Raw genomic sequence first — 16,914 nt, 5'->3', positions numbered from 1 at the left:
CTAGATTTTTACAGGGGTGCTGGGGCTTTGAACTCCGGTCCTCAGGCTTGTACAATACCTTACCCACTGAGCCAATTCCCCAGTCCCATATGCAACATTTCACTCATTCTCAATAACATTTCTGAGACTTTAAAGAGGGTCTACATACTTTCCTTGTTCTAAGGAGTCCAATGCTCGGACACATTTTTAATAACTTTCTTGAAACCTGGTGAGACAATGGCAGAAATACCATCCTGTTATGGTTTGCAAAAATCTTCCCCAATAGGCACACATGAACACATGAATAGGTCCTTAGCTGGTGACCTTATTTGGGAAGGTTATGGAACTTCTAGGAGGTGGAGCCTTGCTCAAGGAAGAAGCCACAGAAGACAAACCTTGGGGTTTTATACCCACGGGCCACTTCCTGTTCATTCTTTGCTTCCTGACTGCCAATGAAGGTGACCAGCTGTCCTCCTGCCCCTCCCACCTTGCCTTCCCCACAATGATGTCATGTGTCCCCTCAAAATGGAAGCACTAATGCACCTTTCCTCCCTTAAATTGGTATCAGGTATTTGGTTAAAGCAATGAGAAAGCAATTAAAACTGATCAAAACCAAGGTTTCCTGGTACTGGTCTTTTTTTCCCAATGAAATAAAAAATAAAACTCGTGTGTGCTTGATATATAGAGGCTTAGACATAGAGGGGTTGCTTTCATTGACCTTGGCACAAGGTTTAGTGAGTAACTGAGCTAAGGCGTTTTCATTCCTAGTGATCCTTTTCAACCTCTTAGCCCAAATACACCTTTGACACACGTGGAGGGACGTTTGTGAAGATGGAAATCCATTTACCACATAGGCCATTTCCTAATGGCTTCCATATAACGATGCCCCCACATTTCCCTCATGTTCTAGATCCTCAATACAAATGGGGGAAAACAAGCTACTAAAATTAGTGTCCACCTTCAGTTGGACATATAACCCCACATTACCATTGTCAAATATCCTCCAACAAATATTTCTCGAGCAGCTTCTCCTGCTAAGCTTACATTTTCTGTGCTCACAATGACAATTTAATGCTACCAACTCTGACATTGGATTATGAAGTATTATTTTAAAATATGTCAGTATAACTCTGCATATTAATTAAAATGTTCCCACATAGAAGCCTTGAACTCGACTCCCTGTGCTGATTGGAGACAAAAGGCCTTTATTAAATGCTATTTGACAGGCTAAGTGTTTTAATATCTCTGCCAATCATTCCTAGAGGAGAATACTCATCGTAGAGCATAGAATAGGTAAGAAAGAAAATCTCAAGGTGTGGTTATCTGCTAGAGTCATGTGGCCTGAGGATACAAGACGAGTGAGTAATAATGACATCTGCTAACGGAAGTCGCTGTCCGGCTACCTTCCCCGGCGGGACAGTTGGCATTACTTTTTCCTTTGGGTTAAAACCATCACAGTTTGATAACTGATTATTGCATATCTTGAGGTTTTGCAATACTCAATACTGATGTCTAGAGTCGTTTTTAGCTGCCCATGGTTGTTAAAAGGTTACAGGTGTACACTTGGCTCTCTAAAGAATTTCTGAGCTAAAAACAACATTTGTAACTGGAGCAGATCTTACACTCATAGACTCTGACACACACTCCTGACTTTCGCATAGCTTGGCATGCTTAAGCTTCTGAGAGACCAGATCTTCAGAAAACCTGACCTAAGATTGAACTCAAGGTAATTAACAGGCCAGTACCTAGCACCAGTTTCTAGGCTACCCCTGCCCCCAACAAGGCCTTCCTGTAACACCAGTTTCCAAGTTATTCCCCAACAAATCTGCACCTCCAGGTTACAAGCCTGTCCCTGACACTTCACTTCCTAACTACCACCAGTCAGGAGGAAAGCAGAAGTTAAGTTTATGGTTCAGTTCCTAGCACCAGTCAATTATGTTAAAGGCCATAATCTCCCTCCCCCCATCTCCCTGGTCAGATATATACCAGGCTAAATACCCCCTTCTTGCCTCTATAAATGCTTGCCTGAAACTGGGCTCAGGGGCCCCCTCCTGTTTTCCTGTGTCACAGATTGAGGCATGGCCCAAACTCAAGCATGAATAGAGACCCTAATGTGATTGCTTTGGATTCAGCTCCTTGGTAGTCTTTTTGGGGGGTCCAGGAACGTTTCCTGGCCCAACACTTCCTGAAGAAAGTTCCTACCCCTCTCCTCACTCCTCTTCAGCTTTGTTTGAACCAAATATTTTAGAAGTGGGTGGATCCGGCAAATAGGTGAAGATGGTGGGAGAGGAAAGAAACCAGACAGATGTCTTAGCCTGCTTAGCATCATTGAAACAGAATACCAGAATCTCCGTAACATATAAAGAAGCTTCTTTCTGACAGTGCTGGAGTCTGGGGAGTGGACAGACTCATCGACCCATTCTCACAGCTTACTTAATGGCGCTCTTATGAAATCCAATTGATGTATTTATGAAGAGGGGCACCCTCATGACCTAGTCACTGCTCAAGGTCCTACCTCTCAATTCTGCTGCACTGGGGACTGTTGCCAACATGGGAAACATTCGGGGCAACATTCAAACCACACCACTCGTGGAGCAGTGATTTCAATAGAGTTGTAGAGATCAAGGCAAGGATTGCAAAACAAGGCCTTTTGCACACATGTGCAATGTTTAAGCCATGGGCTGGGAGGCCCAGTGGAGAGGAAGAGTTGGAAGTTGGAAAACTCAGGTCACAAAGCATGAAGAAATGAGAAGCCATGCAGGTGCTAGAAGCCTCTGGCGATTTTACTGGACCATCCAGGAGGCTTCTGGGTAATGCCCAGCAGGATTATCCTACTGGCTGGTGATCCACCAGGAGGAGGGGAGGAAGTAGAATTCCCAATTAAACACAATGGGATGGGCTGAGGAGGAGGTGAAGAGGCAAGGGATGAGCACTGTGGGAGGGGTAAGGAGCCGACAGCAGCTAGGCCCTCTGCACTAGGCCCCTTTACCCCCACCCGTGGCTTGTGGAGTTATTGGACTCTGAGAGTGAATTGGCTGCCTATCAGAAAGGGGGTTGGGCATCCATTCAAGTCTGCCTGGGGCGTCTACCCAGGCCACACACCAGGCGGCCGACTATGTGTATTTTCCAGATTATGGGACTTTTGGTCTCTCCTACCTACTTAGCTTTTTATTTTTGTCTCTTGGTATTTCAGAGAGGTTCAGGATCCACTGTTTCAAGTGTCTGCCTCCTGGTAGTCTCCAGTGAAGTCATTCTTCCTTTTGGGGTATTATACTCGGTTGTCGGTTGCCATGGAAGTGAGAGCTGGCTGAGTCACACAGGAGGGGAGCGGGGCCCACTAGCAAGCCCTCAAGCACACTGGATGATTTCAGTTACTTAAATCCCTGCAGCTTCTCAGAAGACATCTCCGTGGTTTTGATGACGCTTGAAAACCTTTGACCTTGATTTAGAAATTGAGATTCATTTTTAAAAATCGGTGACCTGTATGAAAGCAGGCTATTGATAAAGGACCAAGAATAAATGGAACTTTGAGAGCAGGCCACTGCAGCACAAATTGGAATGTCTCTGAATTGGGATTAAAAGAAGAAAAACAAAACAAAACAAAACAAAACAAACAAACAAAAACCCAAAAGACAACAGAACCAGGGAAGCTGATGTCATCCCCGTTCTCCAGAGAGGAAGAAAGCAGGCCTAGTGAAAGTCTGGTTGATTCTAGTTACAAAAGCCTGCAGTAGATGGTAATCCTGAGGCAGGTTATTGTTAGATGCCCCTGTGTTTGCAAGTTCACCAGAGAGAGCTTGAGAATGCCGGCAGACAGTGACCCAGCTTAGGTTAGGAAGTCAGCAAAGGAAAGCAAGGATGGTGACAGTGTTTCTAAGCAATGCTCAACCCATAACCACACCCCTGTCATTAGGCCTGGCATCCTGTCCAAATAAGGGGCGTGGTCAGTAGCTATGCTTTTCCTTGGGGCGCTTCCCTATGGTGTGTCCACAGGAGTGTCTAGCCTTCACCAATGCTCACCGTCTTTGGAATCACAGGAGAATTTGTATCCCCGGCACTGCTTTCTGCTCACAGTGTAAACACAATGGCTATGCTTTGAATATGGCCCCCTCTCGCCAAAATTCCTCTTGAAACTTTGTTGCCAAGCTAGCAGTGTTGGGGCCTTTGAGAAGGATTTGAGGTAACTTGACTGGCTCTTCAAGAGGATTAGTTTGCTCTTTGTAGCAATGGAATCATTACACATTCATACAAAGTATTCCACCCCCCCCCCCAGCCTGCCCCTTTCCATATGCTGGGCTGCCAAGTTCTCATGTAGACCTCTTCTGATGCCATCCACTTACTACAGCACGAGGCCTTCACCAGGTGGAGCCACCTAATCTTGAGCTTCCAAGACTGCTGAGCTGAATAAACCCCTTTTCTTTATAAATCGTTTAACCTCCAGCATTCTGTCACAGCAAGGGGAAATGGACTCAGATGCTAATCTAGAGTAGAAAATGGCCAAAAAACATTTTAGAATTTCATGATACAACAACATTGGGATCAGAGGTGATGAGAAATGGTTGCCCCTGAGCTTATGACTCAAAGATACTTCATATCCTTCAATAAGTGACACATTCAAAATGCATGAGGGAGAGGGGTGACTGGGGAGAGGGCTCTGTGGATGAGTGCCTACTGCTCAAGTGTGAGGACCCATGTGTGTGTCTCCAGAACACACACACATGCTTGGCAGGGTAGAGCACATGTGTAATCCTAGCATTTTCAGTAGAAGAGGGGAGGCAGAGGTAGGAGAATCCTATCTTCAGAACCAACTAGTTGAACAACAAGAGCTATAGACACTGAGAACGGATACCAAAGATCTCTGAGGCTTTGCAGGCAGATCACACAGCACATGTACTCACAGAATTTAGAGCAATGTGTGCACGCGCGCGCACACACACAGAGACAGAGACAGAGAGACAGAGACAGAGACACAAAGAGAGACAGAGAGACAGAGACAGAGATACAGAGAGAAAAGAGAAACACAGAGAGGAAAAATAAACAAGAGAGGGAGGGAGGGAGGGAGGGAGGGAGAGAGAGAGAGAGAGAGAGAGAGAGAGAGAGAGAGAGAGAGAGAGAGAAGGAAACAATGACCCTGGTGGAACTGGGCAAAGTACACTAAGGATTTGTTTATTTCTTGCACCTGTATGCAAAGCTATAACTATCTGAAAATAGCTTAATTAAGAACAAAGGAAGAAATAAAGGAAAACCATGCATACAGTAGGTGTTGCATGTTTGCATATAAAGATTGTGCAGGGTAGGGAAACAAGTCCTTTTGTCCAGTGATTCATGCGCCTGGAGGGAAAGTTGTAGTAAGTATAAAAATGTCAGAGAAAACTTAGGTTTGCTGTTCAGAGTCGTGAGCTGAAGCTAACTTGTCACAGTTCACCTTCGACTTCCTCTTCTGTCCCCCTACAAGGTGTTCAGCACAGCAAGTTGGAAACATTTTAGTTCCGATTCTATAGCTGCATTTGTGTCTCCAGGAAGCAGGGCGAGGTATGATGAATCACCAACGTTTGATCGTGGCTAGCACTGTGAGATCACCAGCCGATCATAATAAGCAAATGCCCACAAACACCATGCTCATTTAAGGATAGGGTCAAGACTGCCATTTTAAGAATGTCATACAAAGAGATGTTTAATCTTTTGTCCTTTTCTCTGGATTTAATAAGATTTAATGTGAGACAAAATGTACTGTCTCTTCCTAGAATCTCACTAGGAAAGAGATTTGGGGAAAGCTTCTGAGGCGCCTCCTTGGTCTGGTGAGATTTCCCCATTACGGCTAACTGCATAAGTTATAAATAATCCCATTAAAAATTTTTAAGTCTAATTATTAATACTCATTCATGGACACAAACAATTCTAAGCTCAAAACTGGCCATCGGTCTGGTTTAACCGCAAGCTATCCAACCAACAACCAACATCAATGAAACAAGTTCTTAGCGTTAAAGCCCCAGCATTTGTCACCTATGTCTCTCTAGCCCCAACTCCAACTTCAAGCATCCTACATTCTAGAACTGAGATCTACCACCGCTGGGCTGCATCAGCACCCACCCCCTTCTTTATTCAATCCCTCTGTTCCTGCCAGATCAAACACTTGGTGTTTTTCTTGGGGGTCTCAGGACACTGTTACTTCAATCTGATCAGCGCCTCTTTAGAAGAGAAGGTTCAGAGGCACATGCGCAGAGGAATGCGGGATGGAGAGGCAGCTTCTTCATGAGTGGCATCTAGGAAAGGCTTCTGTTTTAACAAACAACAGTTCCCTCTACCAAGCAGGGGCTGGTGGGGGAAAGAAGGAAAGAAGGCAAGTAGAAGCTTCTAGAGAAAAGAAATAGAAAGAAAAGAAAAACTAGGAACTGACATTATCAACATATGAGAATGTGGTTATCAATATCCCTCAAGATCCAATTTTCTCCTTCCGAGGCCTGTTTCCTTGTCTACTGCCACCACTGTCTCACCTATGTCACAGTGTCATTGTCAAATTACATAGTGCCTTATCTTCTTTACCTGGGCAGTGCGTGAGTTTTTAAAAAGACAGCACTTGATCGCAGTTCACTCACCACAAGCTTCAATCACATCGCTACCTTTGTCTAGCTGAAGGAACAGAATCCCTCCGTCTTCAGTGTTAGGAGGAGCCTTGCAAACTGGAGAAAGTATATGCAGTAAGGATGGCCATCATGAAGCACAGTGACTGAATGATGCTCCCCAAAGATATCCACACCCCATTTCCCGGAAGCCTTCCTTGGGAGCGTTACTTAAACATGGGAAAAGGGCTTTGGTGATTGTTACAAGCTGAGTATTATTTGAATGTGTCCCTCAGGTACCGTTGGTTGGAAGTTTGGACTTTTCAGAAATGGCGCCCAGAAGGCAGAGGTTGCTATGTCATTGGAGGTTCTGCCCTTGGGAGGAATGAAGGCAAATCTCTCCAGAGCAAGTGGCTATAAAAGCCTGGATGGACTTCTCACCCTCTCTGGCTTCCGGTGGATGACGTAATCTACTTCCGTGCACACCTCCATCACTTTTCATGGCACCATTTTCACTCAGAGCCTCTGTTACGCTGCTTGGATGTTCAGCCTCCCAAATTTTGTGCTAAACAAACCCCCTCCTAAAGAGCGGCTCACCTCAGGTGTTTTCTCCATCTCCCTTACATTAAAGATATAATGTCTTGCTTATCCTGATCTGAAGGGGGTGGAGTTTTTGAGCATAGTATTTAAATTCGTCAGTATTAACGTATTATCAGTCTCACTTCTCGTTTCTCATGCTATCCCAGGAAGACAAAAAAAAAAGAAAGAAAGAAAGAAAGAAAGAAAGAAAGAAAGAAAAGTGCTAAGCACACGATTTTGATTATTTAAAAAATGAATAGCTCTTGATTTTGTCCTTGTGTGTTAAGCTACGTATTGGATATGATGCGAGGATCCTCTGTTCACTTACATTGGCTCTTCTTGTCCCGAGACTAACATTCACTGGGACGTGAAAGGTCTGAGGCCTTCTTAAATAGCACATTAATTTAATGGATATTTGCGTTATCTCTGAGAAATGGCTTGAAGATCCACTCATAGTCATAGGAGAAATCCCTGAAAGTTTGACAACACAGAGAAATGTCTAGGCTGTGGGTTACAGTGGTTGGAGGAGGAGGAATCAGGAGGGAGACACAGGCCTGGAAACCAAGGTCAGCCATCAGTGGCTGACATGGCCAGGGTGTATCTGCATTACTCTTAGGATTCACTAACTGGTACTTAGCCCAAACATCTCCCACAGAGCTTACGGGTGGGAGAGAGAAATCTGAGACAATGCCTCTAAGTTATCGAGCTGTACTTTCTGTGCCTAGGACAACCTCGTTGGTCAAGAATCATATGCCAATACCAGAGCACGTCACCATCTAAATAAATCAATGTTGATGATAGCTTATCTTCTCTCTCTCTCTCTCTCTCTCTCTCTCTCTCTCTCTCTCTCTCTCTGTGTGTGTGTGTGTGTGTGTGTGTGTGTGTGTGTGTGTGTATGGGCTCAATCAGGATTCAAAATCACTGGATGACAACACTTGTCAAATGTCACACCATCTGTGTTACTTAGCTTCCTTTACTATAACAAAATATGGGAAAGAAACAATCTAAAGGATGAAGGATTGATTTGGGCTTGTGTTTTTAGTCCTTGGTGATGAAGCAGAGCATCGTAGTAGAAAGTTGGGGTATGAGGGAGGGGCAGCAACAAAGCTGCTTTCCTTGGCAGCCAGGAAGCGTGGGAACCAAAAGCCTACCCAGTGAGAAGAGACATTCTTCAAAGGCGTACTCTCCTGGCCCACTTCCTCTAAGTCAGCCCATCTTCTAATAGCATGAATTAATTTATGAATCTTTTGATCCAGCCACCCCTCAGTAGCACAGGAACAGAGGGCCAATCCATCCATCCATCAACACTTGTGCCCTCTAGAGGGACACTTGATAGTTTTAACCTTAATGGCACCGTGCACATAACAGGGCTTAGTAATTATTTTCAAATGAACAAAGGACAGTAGAGCCGGTAACTGGGAAGCTGAATTGGGTCCTTCCTCTAAAGTAAAGAACTAGCTTTCTTTTAATTGGAGGTTGTTCCTAGGGTCCCATTCATACCTACTGAGTTTGACGGGTCTCAGACTGTGGTTGTGGATACAGAGAAGCGTGATGGGTCCTGGCTGGGATTCTCATATTTTACATGATAATGACTTCCATTTATGCTGCCTTTGACTGTTCTTTAAAGTACTTGGGCCCATTCTAGATAATTATGCATGCTTTACAAATGCAGCAGGGCTTAGGAGAAACTCTGATCTATTCCATGCCTCTTTCCAACTTGAGCAATTCAGGTTGATTTCCAGAGAAATCCTTTCTCCAGCTTCCCCTGTGATGCAGGATAGGGTCATTATTTCTCAGTTACTGAATCCTCTTCCTGCTATTTAAATCTGTCTGCTCTGGTTCTATCTTTAGTAAGCATTTAGATAAGACCTGAGGAGTTAATGTTTTTCTGGCAAACCCTGAAGTATGAATCCTCTGTTCTGTTTCTTCCTTTACGAAGGCCAGAGAACGACTGCTCAACAATAACACGATCGGGTTGATCTGCTTCACCCAAGGCAGCCAGGCTCACAGCAGCTCAGGCAGCCTGTCCGCAGTGGTGGATGCTAACATCCTTCTGAGAGGACTATTTGGACCGAAAACATGACAGGGACAGGAAAATGTCTGTTGAACACAGAGCGGCAGGAAGCTCTGAAGGGTCCTACAGGAACCACAGATTTCCAGTGAGTCAGAATCATTGGGCAGGAAAAGCCCAAAGACTATTAGTTCTAAAGCATCTAGAAATATACAGTGTCAGAAGGGAGTGCCACAAAACTGGGGCCAGCATCACAGGGGGGTGCCATAAACCGGGGGACAACACCACAGATAACGATAAGAAAATAGTTGCAAGAAGAAAGCTAGCATCTGGTTGGTATGAGGGATACTGTCAGGAGAAGGTGGTGCTGATGCTGCAGTTGTTCTGTGGCAGAGAGAAAGGCTCAGTGGTACAGGCCTGAATCACTACAGGGAAGTGTGCCTCACACAGAAGCACTTAGGCCACACGTCCAGGAGACTGCCCATCATCCCTCTTGTCCCAGTTTCCCAGCCCTGAATCATCTTCTTTGGGTTGTCTTACATGGGCACCGGCAAAATGGGAAGTGTTAACAAATTGACCCGTAAGGTACTCACTCAACTTCCCATTGTGATAACGAAGGCCCGAGACAGCAGCTTGTGAAAAAGAAAAGGTTTATCGGGGCTCACAGCTTCACCCGGTTCCTTTTCATCGTCATTTCACTCCATTGCTTTTCAGACCCATGGAAAAGTGGCATAGCATACCAGGGAGCATGGAGAGACAAAAACAATAAAAACATCTCCTAACTCTACCTCAGGGTCAGGAAAGAGAGAGCAGAAGCTGGGATTGCACAGTCCCTTCTAAGAGCATGGCCACAAGTAACTTCAAGGCCTCTCGCTAGTATCCACAATGTTCCATACTTTGCCAACAGAAAGGGCCTAGGGACCCGGGCTTTAGTACTCAAGGCTTTGGAGACCTTTCCACATGTGAACTATAGCACCAAATACCTACCTCCGCCACCCCGCGATTGGCTAGATGGGCACCAGGAACCTGGCCATCTTTGCTTTCCCAGTCCTAGGTTACAGGCATGGGCTGCAGCACCCAGGCTCTACAATATGGGTCTGAGGACCCAACTACATCCGCATGCTTGTGAACACTTTTCTAGCTCAGCTATTTCTCCATCTTTATGTAATACTTTTGAAATTTGTCAGGATTATCTACCTGTCTTTGTGTTGTCATTGCTGTGATGAAACACCAAAAGTGACTTGCGGAGGGAAGAACTTATTTGCTTTATACTTCTACGTCATTGCTTATCATCAAAGGAAGTCAGGACAGGAACTCAGGCAGGGCAGGAACCCAAAGGCAGGAGCTGATGCTGAGGCCTTGGAGGGGTGCTGCTTACTAACTTGCTCTTCATGGCTCGCTCAGTTTACTTTCTTATAGAACCTAAGACCACCAACCCAGGGGTAGTCCCACTTACTATAATGGGCTGGGCTCTCCTGCATCAACCACTAATCAAGAAAAGGATTCAGAGGCTTGTCTACAGCCCAATCTATGGAGGCCTTTTCCCAAAGTTCCATCCTCTCAGATGTCTCTGTCTAGAGTTTGTGTCAAGTTGGCATAAAAACTAGCCATCACATCACCTCGTTTTTTGAGATACAATCTCTCACAGAACATGAAGCTTATCTATTCGGCAAGGCTGGTTAGCCAATGAGCTTGAAGAAACTCACTGGTCTCTATCTCTCCAACACTAGCAGCGTTGGAACATCCACCGTGCCTCGCTTTTATGTGGGAGTGAGGGATGGAACTCGGATCTCTGTTCTTGTCCAGCAAGAACCTTATCAACTGAACGATCTTGCCAGCCCTTAACCAACCACTCTCTGTAGAGGCAGCATCCTTGAAGCATCAGGCTAGAAGGCTTTAGTAGTAGGGTCAGAAAATAACCAGAAGAGGCAAGACTCTGGAGTAAGGGATGAGATGAGCCCACACTGAGGAGAAACAGGGTGTTTGGAGATGGTTCCATTAGGAAACTCCAAGTGGGTTTGCTGATTTTTTTTTCTTGGGCTGAGATAACACTGCAGGGACTTTCTCCAATTAAGCGAAGAGAAACAGGGGAACATCAGTGTCTAACCCATGTCAGGCTTCCTTCCCCCTCTTCTTTCCTAATCTAGAGTACACTTCCTATGACTCTGGCCTGCTCTCCTCAAGGGATGGAGGTGACATGGGCAACCAAAGGGCAAGGAGGCAGAGTCTCTAACATCCCCCATCCTAGGTGGTATAGGCACAAAAATACTTCAGCGTCTCCACAGCACAGTCTTTGTTTTGCTGTTAATAATTGGCTCATGGACGTGATGTACGGCATTATCCAGATCTTGACTTCCCAAATGATCAAGCAAGCATATGGTTGTTTACTTATCAAGGTCACTAGGATTGGGCATCACCATTACAGCTGACTGGAGGAAATCCAAGCATCTACGCAGACAGTGGGACTCAAAGGAGGAGGGAGTCGGTAGTCAGTGTAGGAAAACCGGCTAAGTTCACGAAGCCCGAAGAGTGGGCTTGGTAATCGTGTTTGGCTCCAGATAAAACGAACTTTCAAGACTCTGCCTTTTAAACTGTGGGAGTAGCACCCAGCCCCAGGGTGCGTGCATGGTTTCTGACCACTCACTTTTCTCTAGGTTTTGGCTTATTGGCATAGAGACGGGAAGTCTGAGAGAAAATTCTCACTTTTTGTCATATTAATTAATCCTCTTAATTTTCCAGTGAAATGTAAAGCTGGGTCAAAGCCCAGGTTCTGAATTTAACTGGTAAAAAGCAACAGCAAATTAGCCTCGTATTATTGTGGGATCACCTCCCGAGAGGAGCCAAGCTTGCTGGCTCCCAGGCAGATGACATAATACCCTCTCAGCTTTTATTTGTAAAACTCAAAGTTGTGGCACTTCTCTAAAGAAGGGTGTGTGAATTAAATCATATTCAAGAAACATGCTTTCCATGGTATAATGTAAAAATTTTAATGTATATGTTAAAAAATGGGGGTGGGGATGACTCAAGTTGGTGAAGAACTTGCTCTAGAAGCATGACGGTCTAAGCCTGGCTCCTAGCACGCACATCATAGTGGACAAGGTGGCTCCTGCCTGTGACCTCAGTGCTGGGGGAGAGAGGTGGGGGCATCTCTGGAAACTCATTGGCCCCGACAACCCAACTAAATCAGTGAGCTCTATGTTTAGTGAGAGACCCTGTCTCAAAAAATAAGGTGAATAGAGACTGATAGAGATACTCAGTATCAAACACTGGCTGCTATAGGTGCTATTGTGTGAACATATGCACACACACACATGCATGTACACACACACATATACATACACACAGACACACATACATACACACATATATACACACAAACACAAACACATACAAGCAGAGAGAGACACACAAACACACAGACACACACACAAAAACATATTAACATACACACACACAGAGACACACACATATACATACACGCATACATACCAGCAGACAGAAACATACACACATACACAAACGAAGATACAGACACACAGATATACACACATATACAGACACGCAGACAAGCATAGACACACACACATACATACGCACATATACACAAACACACAGACACAGTCACATATATACACACATACACATAAACACAGAGACACACACAAACACACAGACACATGCACAAGCATATACATATACTTACCCACAGAGAGAGAGACACACACATACACACATGCAGACATAGACATACACACACATACATACCAGCAGACAGACAACATACACACATACACAGATATAGACACAGATACACACACACACACACACACACACACACACACACACACACACTCCTGAATGCCCAGCTATGTATGTGAAGACAAACACCCCGTGACCTACCCACACTGGGAATCTTCGCTATGAAGGCATCCCAATGAATACTAACGAAAACCTAACACAGACAGACACTGAGAGGAGAGGATTATCGAACGCTTAGATTTGGATCTTGTCCACTAAATTAGATCAGAATCCAGAGCACAGCACTCAGCCAATGGGATGTCTCTCAGAAGAATATTTAAAGTTTTTTTTTTCTGGGAGTGGGGTGCATGGGGTAGTCTTAGTGGGCAGAGAAGTTTTTCCACACTGATGGTCATGAATTTGCAGCCAACAGGACCTTTGAAAGGTAGAAGAACGTCTCTGGGTGACCTTGGGAGTTTTAAGCTCTATGGGTTCTCCTGACTTTTACATGTCTTGTTTCCTAGAATCTGAGGTCTTCCTATTTAAACTGCCTCATATGGTGGAAATGCATCTGCAAGCGTTGAGCTGCTGAGCCACAATTGCCCAGGGAGACGTTTTATACACAGCTCTAATGACTCGGGCTTAGCATTGTGTGGAGACCTGGGTACTCTCTCTAGCCCTGCTTGTGTGGGTCACGGCTGCCTCTTCAGACACCAGGGACCTGAACATCTCAGAACAGGTTCTGCTTTCTGTGTAACTCCTCAAAAACATTGGAATCAATGAAAAAAATGCACGACTGGATAAAACAGATCGAAATATTTAAGTACTAGTCCCATTAGTGGTACACAGTCCTGGAAAATCTTGGTGAGCCCTTTTTCCGAATATTATTTGGACATGGGCATAGATTTTGTTTAAACCTTCCTTTATTTCATTCCTGGAAATGAATTTCATTATTAGTCATGGGCAAAAGTCACTTCTTTTTCAGAACTGCCAAGGGTCATTTTTTCCTGCTAGCAAGACTTTTTAACGACTTTCCTAAGCAACACAACAACGGCTTATCTCTTCATCTGCTTCAGTGGACCCCGGGCTCCAACACTAGATTTTATTCACTTACATCCTCAGTATGCTTTTTTTTTAAAAAAAGGATTTATTTTTATTATGTGTATATGCGTATTTGTCTACATGTATGACGTGTGTGCAAAACACTCATGCCTGGTACCCGTGGAGGTCAGAGATAGCATCAGATCCCCTAGAATGGTAGAAATGGATAGTTGTGGACCACTGGGAAGGGAATTGAATACCAGGTCTCTGGAAAATCAACAGGTGCTTCTAACCACTGAGCCATCTCTCTCTCTAGCACCCCTCGGGATGCTTTTAAAATAGTGATAGGGTCGAGAGACCGGAGTGAACTGGAGGGCATTGAACAGTTTGGAAACACACACAGGTACTTTAGCATTCAGTATAGAAGCCACTGACTTCGGTGTTCATGAATTCTCTGCCACTCACCATTGCGTGATTAACCCATGCTGGAAAGAAATCATCCAAGCCCTTGGGGTAAACGAGGCTCCGGTCGTAGTGGAAGAGGGACCAGAATACCAAGAATACAAACTGGAAAGAAAACAGAAAAACACCAGGATTAAGTTTGTTTTTCAGGAGAGGTCTGTAAGCCAACCAAAGAAACAACAATGTAAAAAATTGATGGCAGTTTGAAGGATATCAAACATAATTTTATAGATGTAAATGAAGGAGAAAACGCTTACTGTAGAACGGCTGTCTGTATCCTTGCTCTCTGGGGATTCATCAATGAAGGCAATGTGTTAGAAAGCAATGACGAAGACCATGGTGGCAGGCAGAGAAGACAGGAATAAAAAGGAGGCATGGACCACAAGCTCCTCATTGTCATCAATGATGCCTTTCTCATCTGTGTGTGTACATGTATGTGTACATATGTTTATGCACATACACACTTATGCATATGCATATGCATGTATGTGCTTGCCCCGTCCTCCCTTTAAGTAGCCATAGCCAAGAACAACAGGAAGGCTTGGAGTAGTTCTGAGCATTACGTCATTTGTAAGCTAATAAAGCGCAAGTTGGATTAGAACTAATCCAATCTAAGCGCAAGAGTTGCTTAGAACTCTGGGGTTATTTGCCTTTGCTGTACCCGTTGTATGTCCTGTTACTGTGTCTGCCCTCTGTGTTCTGTGTGGAGATGAGACCATCTTTTCATTCTCCCTTCACACTACCTTCTGAACACGCATAGGCTCGATTTGCAAGAGAAATGAACAGACTCCACTGTTCCTTTTAAAACCTTGAACTTGAAGAGATTTTCTATGAGTGGAGGTGGAGGCATTCCACAAAGAAACCTGGAATGCTAAGCACTTGCTGCCTCTGAGCCCCACCAGAGGTGGAGAGCTCCGGTCTGCACTGAGTTTTGAAGTCTCAGAGACACAGAAAGCACTGGGTGGAGGAATGAGGCCGCCATTTCTAATGCCAGGCCCTGCTGTGCAGGGAGCATGCGTGATCTCCGTCTGCTTCAGTCCTAGCTCTGAATGAAGGCGTGGACAATGGAACGGCCGTGTGGCAGCACCAGAAAACAAGCTTCCTTCTGCTGTACACAGCTCGCTTTACCTGATTTCTGTCCACTGGACCCAAATGAAGCAGCCTCCCTGTTCTCTGCACTGGGCTGTCATGTGGTCTTAATGTGTCTTTTCTGTGGCTCAACTTTGAGGTCCTATGTCCTTTAATTTTTACAAGTTTTGTATTTGATAGCTTCCCAGACGTGTAGAAAGAGAGTAGATCATTTTCCCACCTAGGACTCTCCTCCTTATCATCATGATAAAAGCCAAGCTGTCCCACTAATATGGTCATCCCTTAGCGTTCACAAGAATACTACAGATTCCACAGATGCTCATATATGTACCCTCTATATGTAGTGGAGTCATATTTACATAGAACCCACACACATCTCCTTGTGTATGTTAAACCACCCAGAGACTGCTTATAATATCCAGTACGATGTAAATGTCACATCGTTGTCACAAGTCTTTCCAGTTTGATTTTTATTCATTTGTCAAATACTTTTGATCTGCACTCGGTTGAATTTGTGGGTGCAAAGTCCAAACATGGAGAGTTGGTTTTATTTTGATTGTGCTTTCCTGCCAGTCAACAACAAGGATGTCGCCAGCAAGGACGATGCACAAAACCTTCCCCCAAAATAGAAATTTAATGATAACCTCACTTGCTAACTACCCCACTCCCTGATGATGCTAGCCAATGCAGTCAGTTCTGAGACAGAAACTGTGGAAATGTAGATGCTCTGGTTATAGCAATCAGTCTCCAGACCACCTTGCTCCAAGAGAAGCATCCATCCATTGTATGAAATGATGGTGTTGGACAAACATTTGGGCGCTTACTGTGGATAAAGGAAAAGCCAGCGTAGTAAAAAGCAGATCTCTGAAGTAGGTGATGAACTTGATGTCTTTCCTTCCGATGACTCTTTTTAGCACATCATCCAGGCAGGCGACCCCAAAGAAAACGGCCTGCAAGAGCTAAATTCATTACAATAAATGAGTGTTTTCATTGGCTTTAATTAATACATCCTTCCCTGATGGAGGGCTGCAGCCCTCTGGGAGCAATGTGGACCTGAGGAGGAGGAGATGCCGGGTTGTTTGGGTGCAGAGCCAATTTGAGGGCTGGGATTCCAGCTCACTGGGCCTTGACCCTTGCACACTAAAACTGATTGAGGAAATTCATTTAGGAGATAATAGTGTGTACAGTATTTAGTCTAATGGTCTTCGGCTAAAATGGAAACAAAATAGAGTTTAAACAGAGAAAGTAATGAGCTGTGATACGTAGCTGCACAGAGGTAAGAACCAAATATACAGCTCAGGGTGAAGGGCTAGGCACAGTGGGACATGGTCGGGAGTCCCTTCTAGGGAAAGATAATGGAGGTAAAAAAGCCTAGGGGGTGGCAGAAACAACAGTCAGTGGAATGGCTACTTTACAACCTGGGGACCCGAGTTCAGATCCCGAGTATTCACGTAA

At 44.7% G+C, this 16,914-nt stretch overlaps 1 protein-coding gene across 3 annotated transcripts in view; it reads right to left on the bottom strand.

Moving 5' to 3' along the window:
* The window catches only part of Adtrp (androgen-dependent TFPI-regulating protein), an 86,039-nt gene that overhangs the window by 34,209 nt on the left and 34,916 nt on the right, over positions 1 to 16,914 (bottom strand). For all 3 annotated transcript variants that reach the window (XR_005495297.2, NM_001014144.2, NM_001395610.1), the window contains exons 3-4: positions 16,284 to 16,418; positions 14,374 to 14,475 (exon numbers count right to left, since the gene is read on the bottom strand). Coding sequence is in view for 2 of the 3 variants with exons in the window: in NM_001014144.2 (NP_001014166.1) it covers positions 14,374 to 14,475; positions 16,284 to 16,418 (237 nt within the window). In the remaining variant the exon portion in view is untranslated. The remainder of the gene's footprint in view (positions 1 to 14,373; positions 14,476 to 16,283; positions 16,419 to 16,914) is intronic.

Source organism: Rattus norvegicus, chromosome 17, assembly GCF_036323735.1.
Source record: "Rattus norvegicus strain BN/NHsdMcwi chromosome 17, GRCr8, whole genome shotgun sequence".
In the NCBI taxonomy this organism is placed as follows: Eukaryota; Metazoa; Chordata; class Mammalia; order Rodentia; family Muridae; genus Rattus; species Rattus norvegicus.
This window is presented reverse-complemented; position numbering and strand designations above follow the sequence as displayed.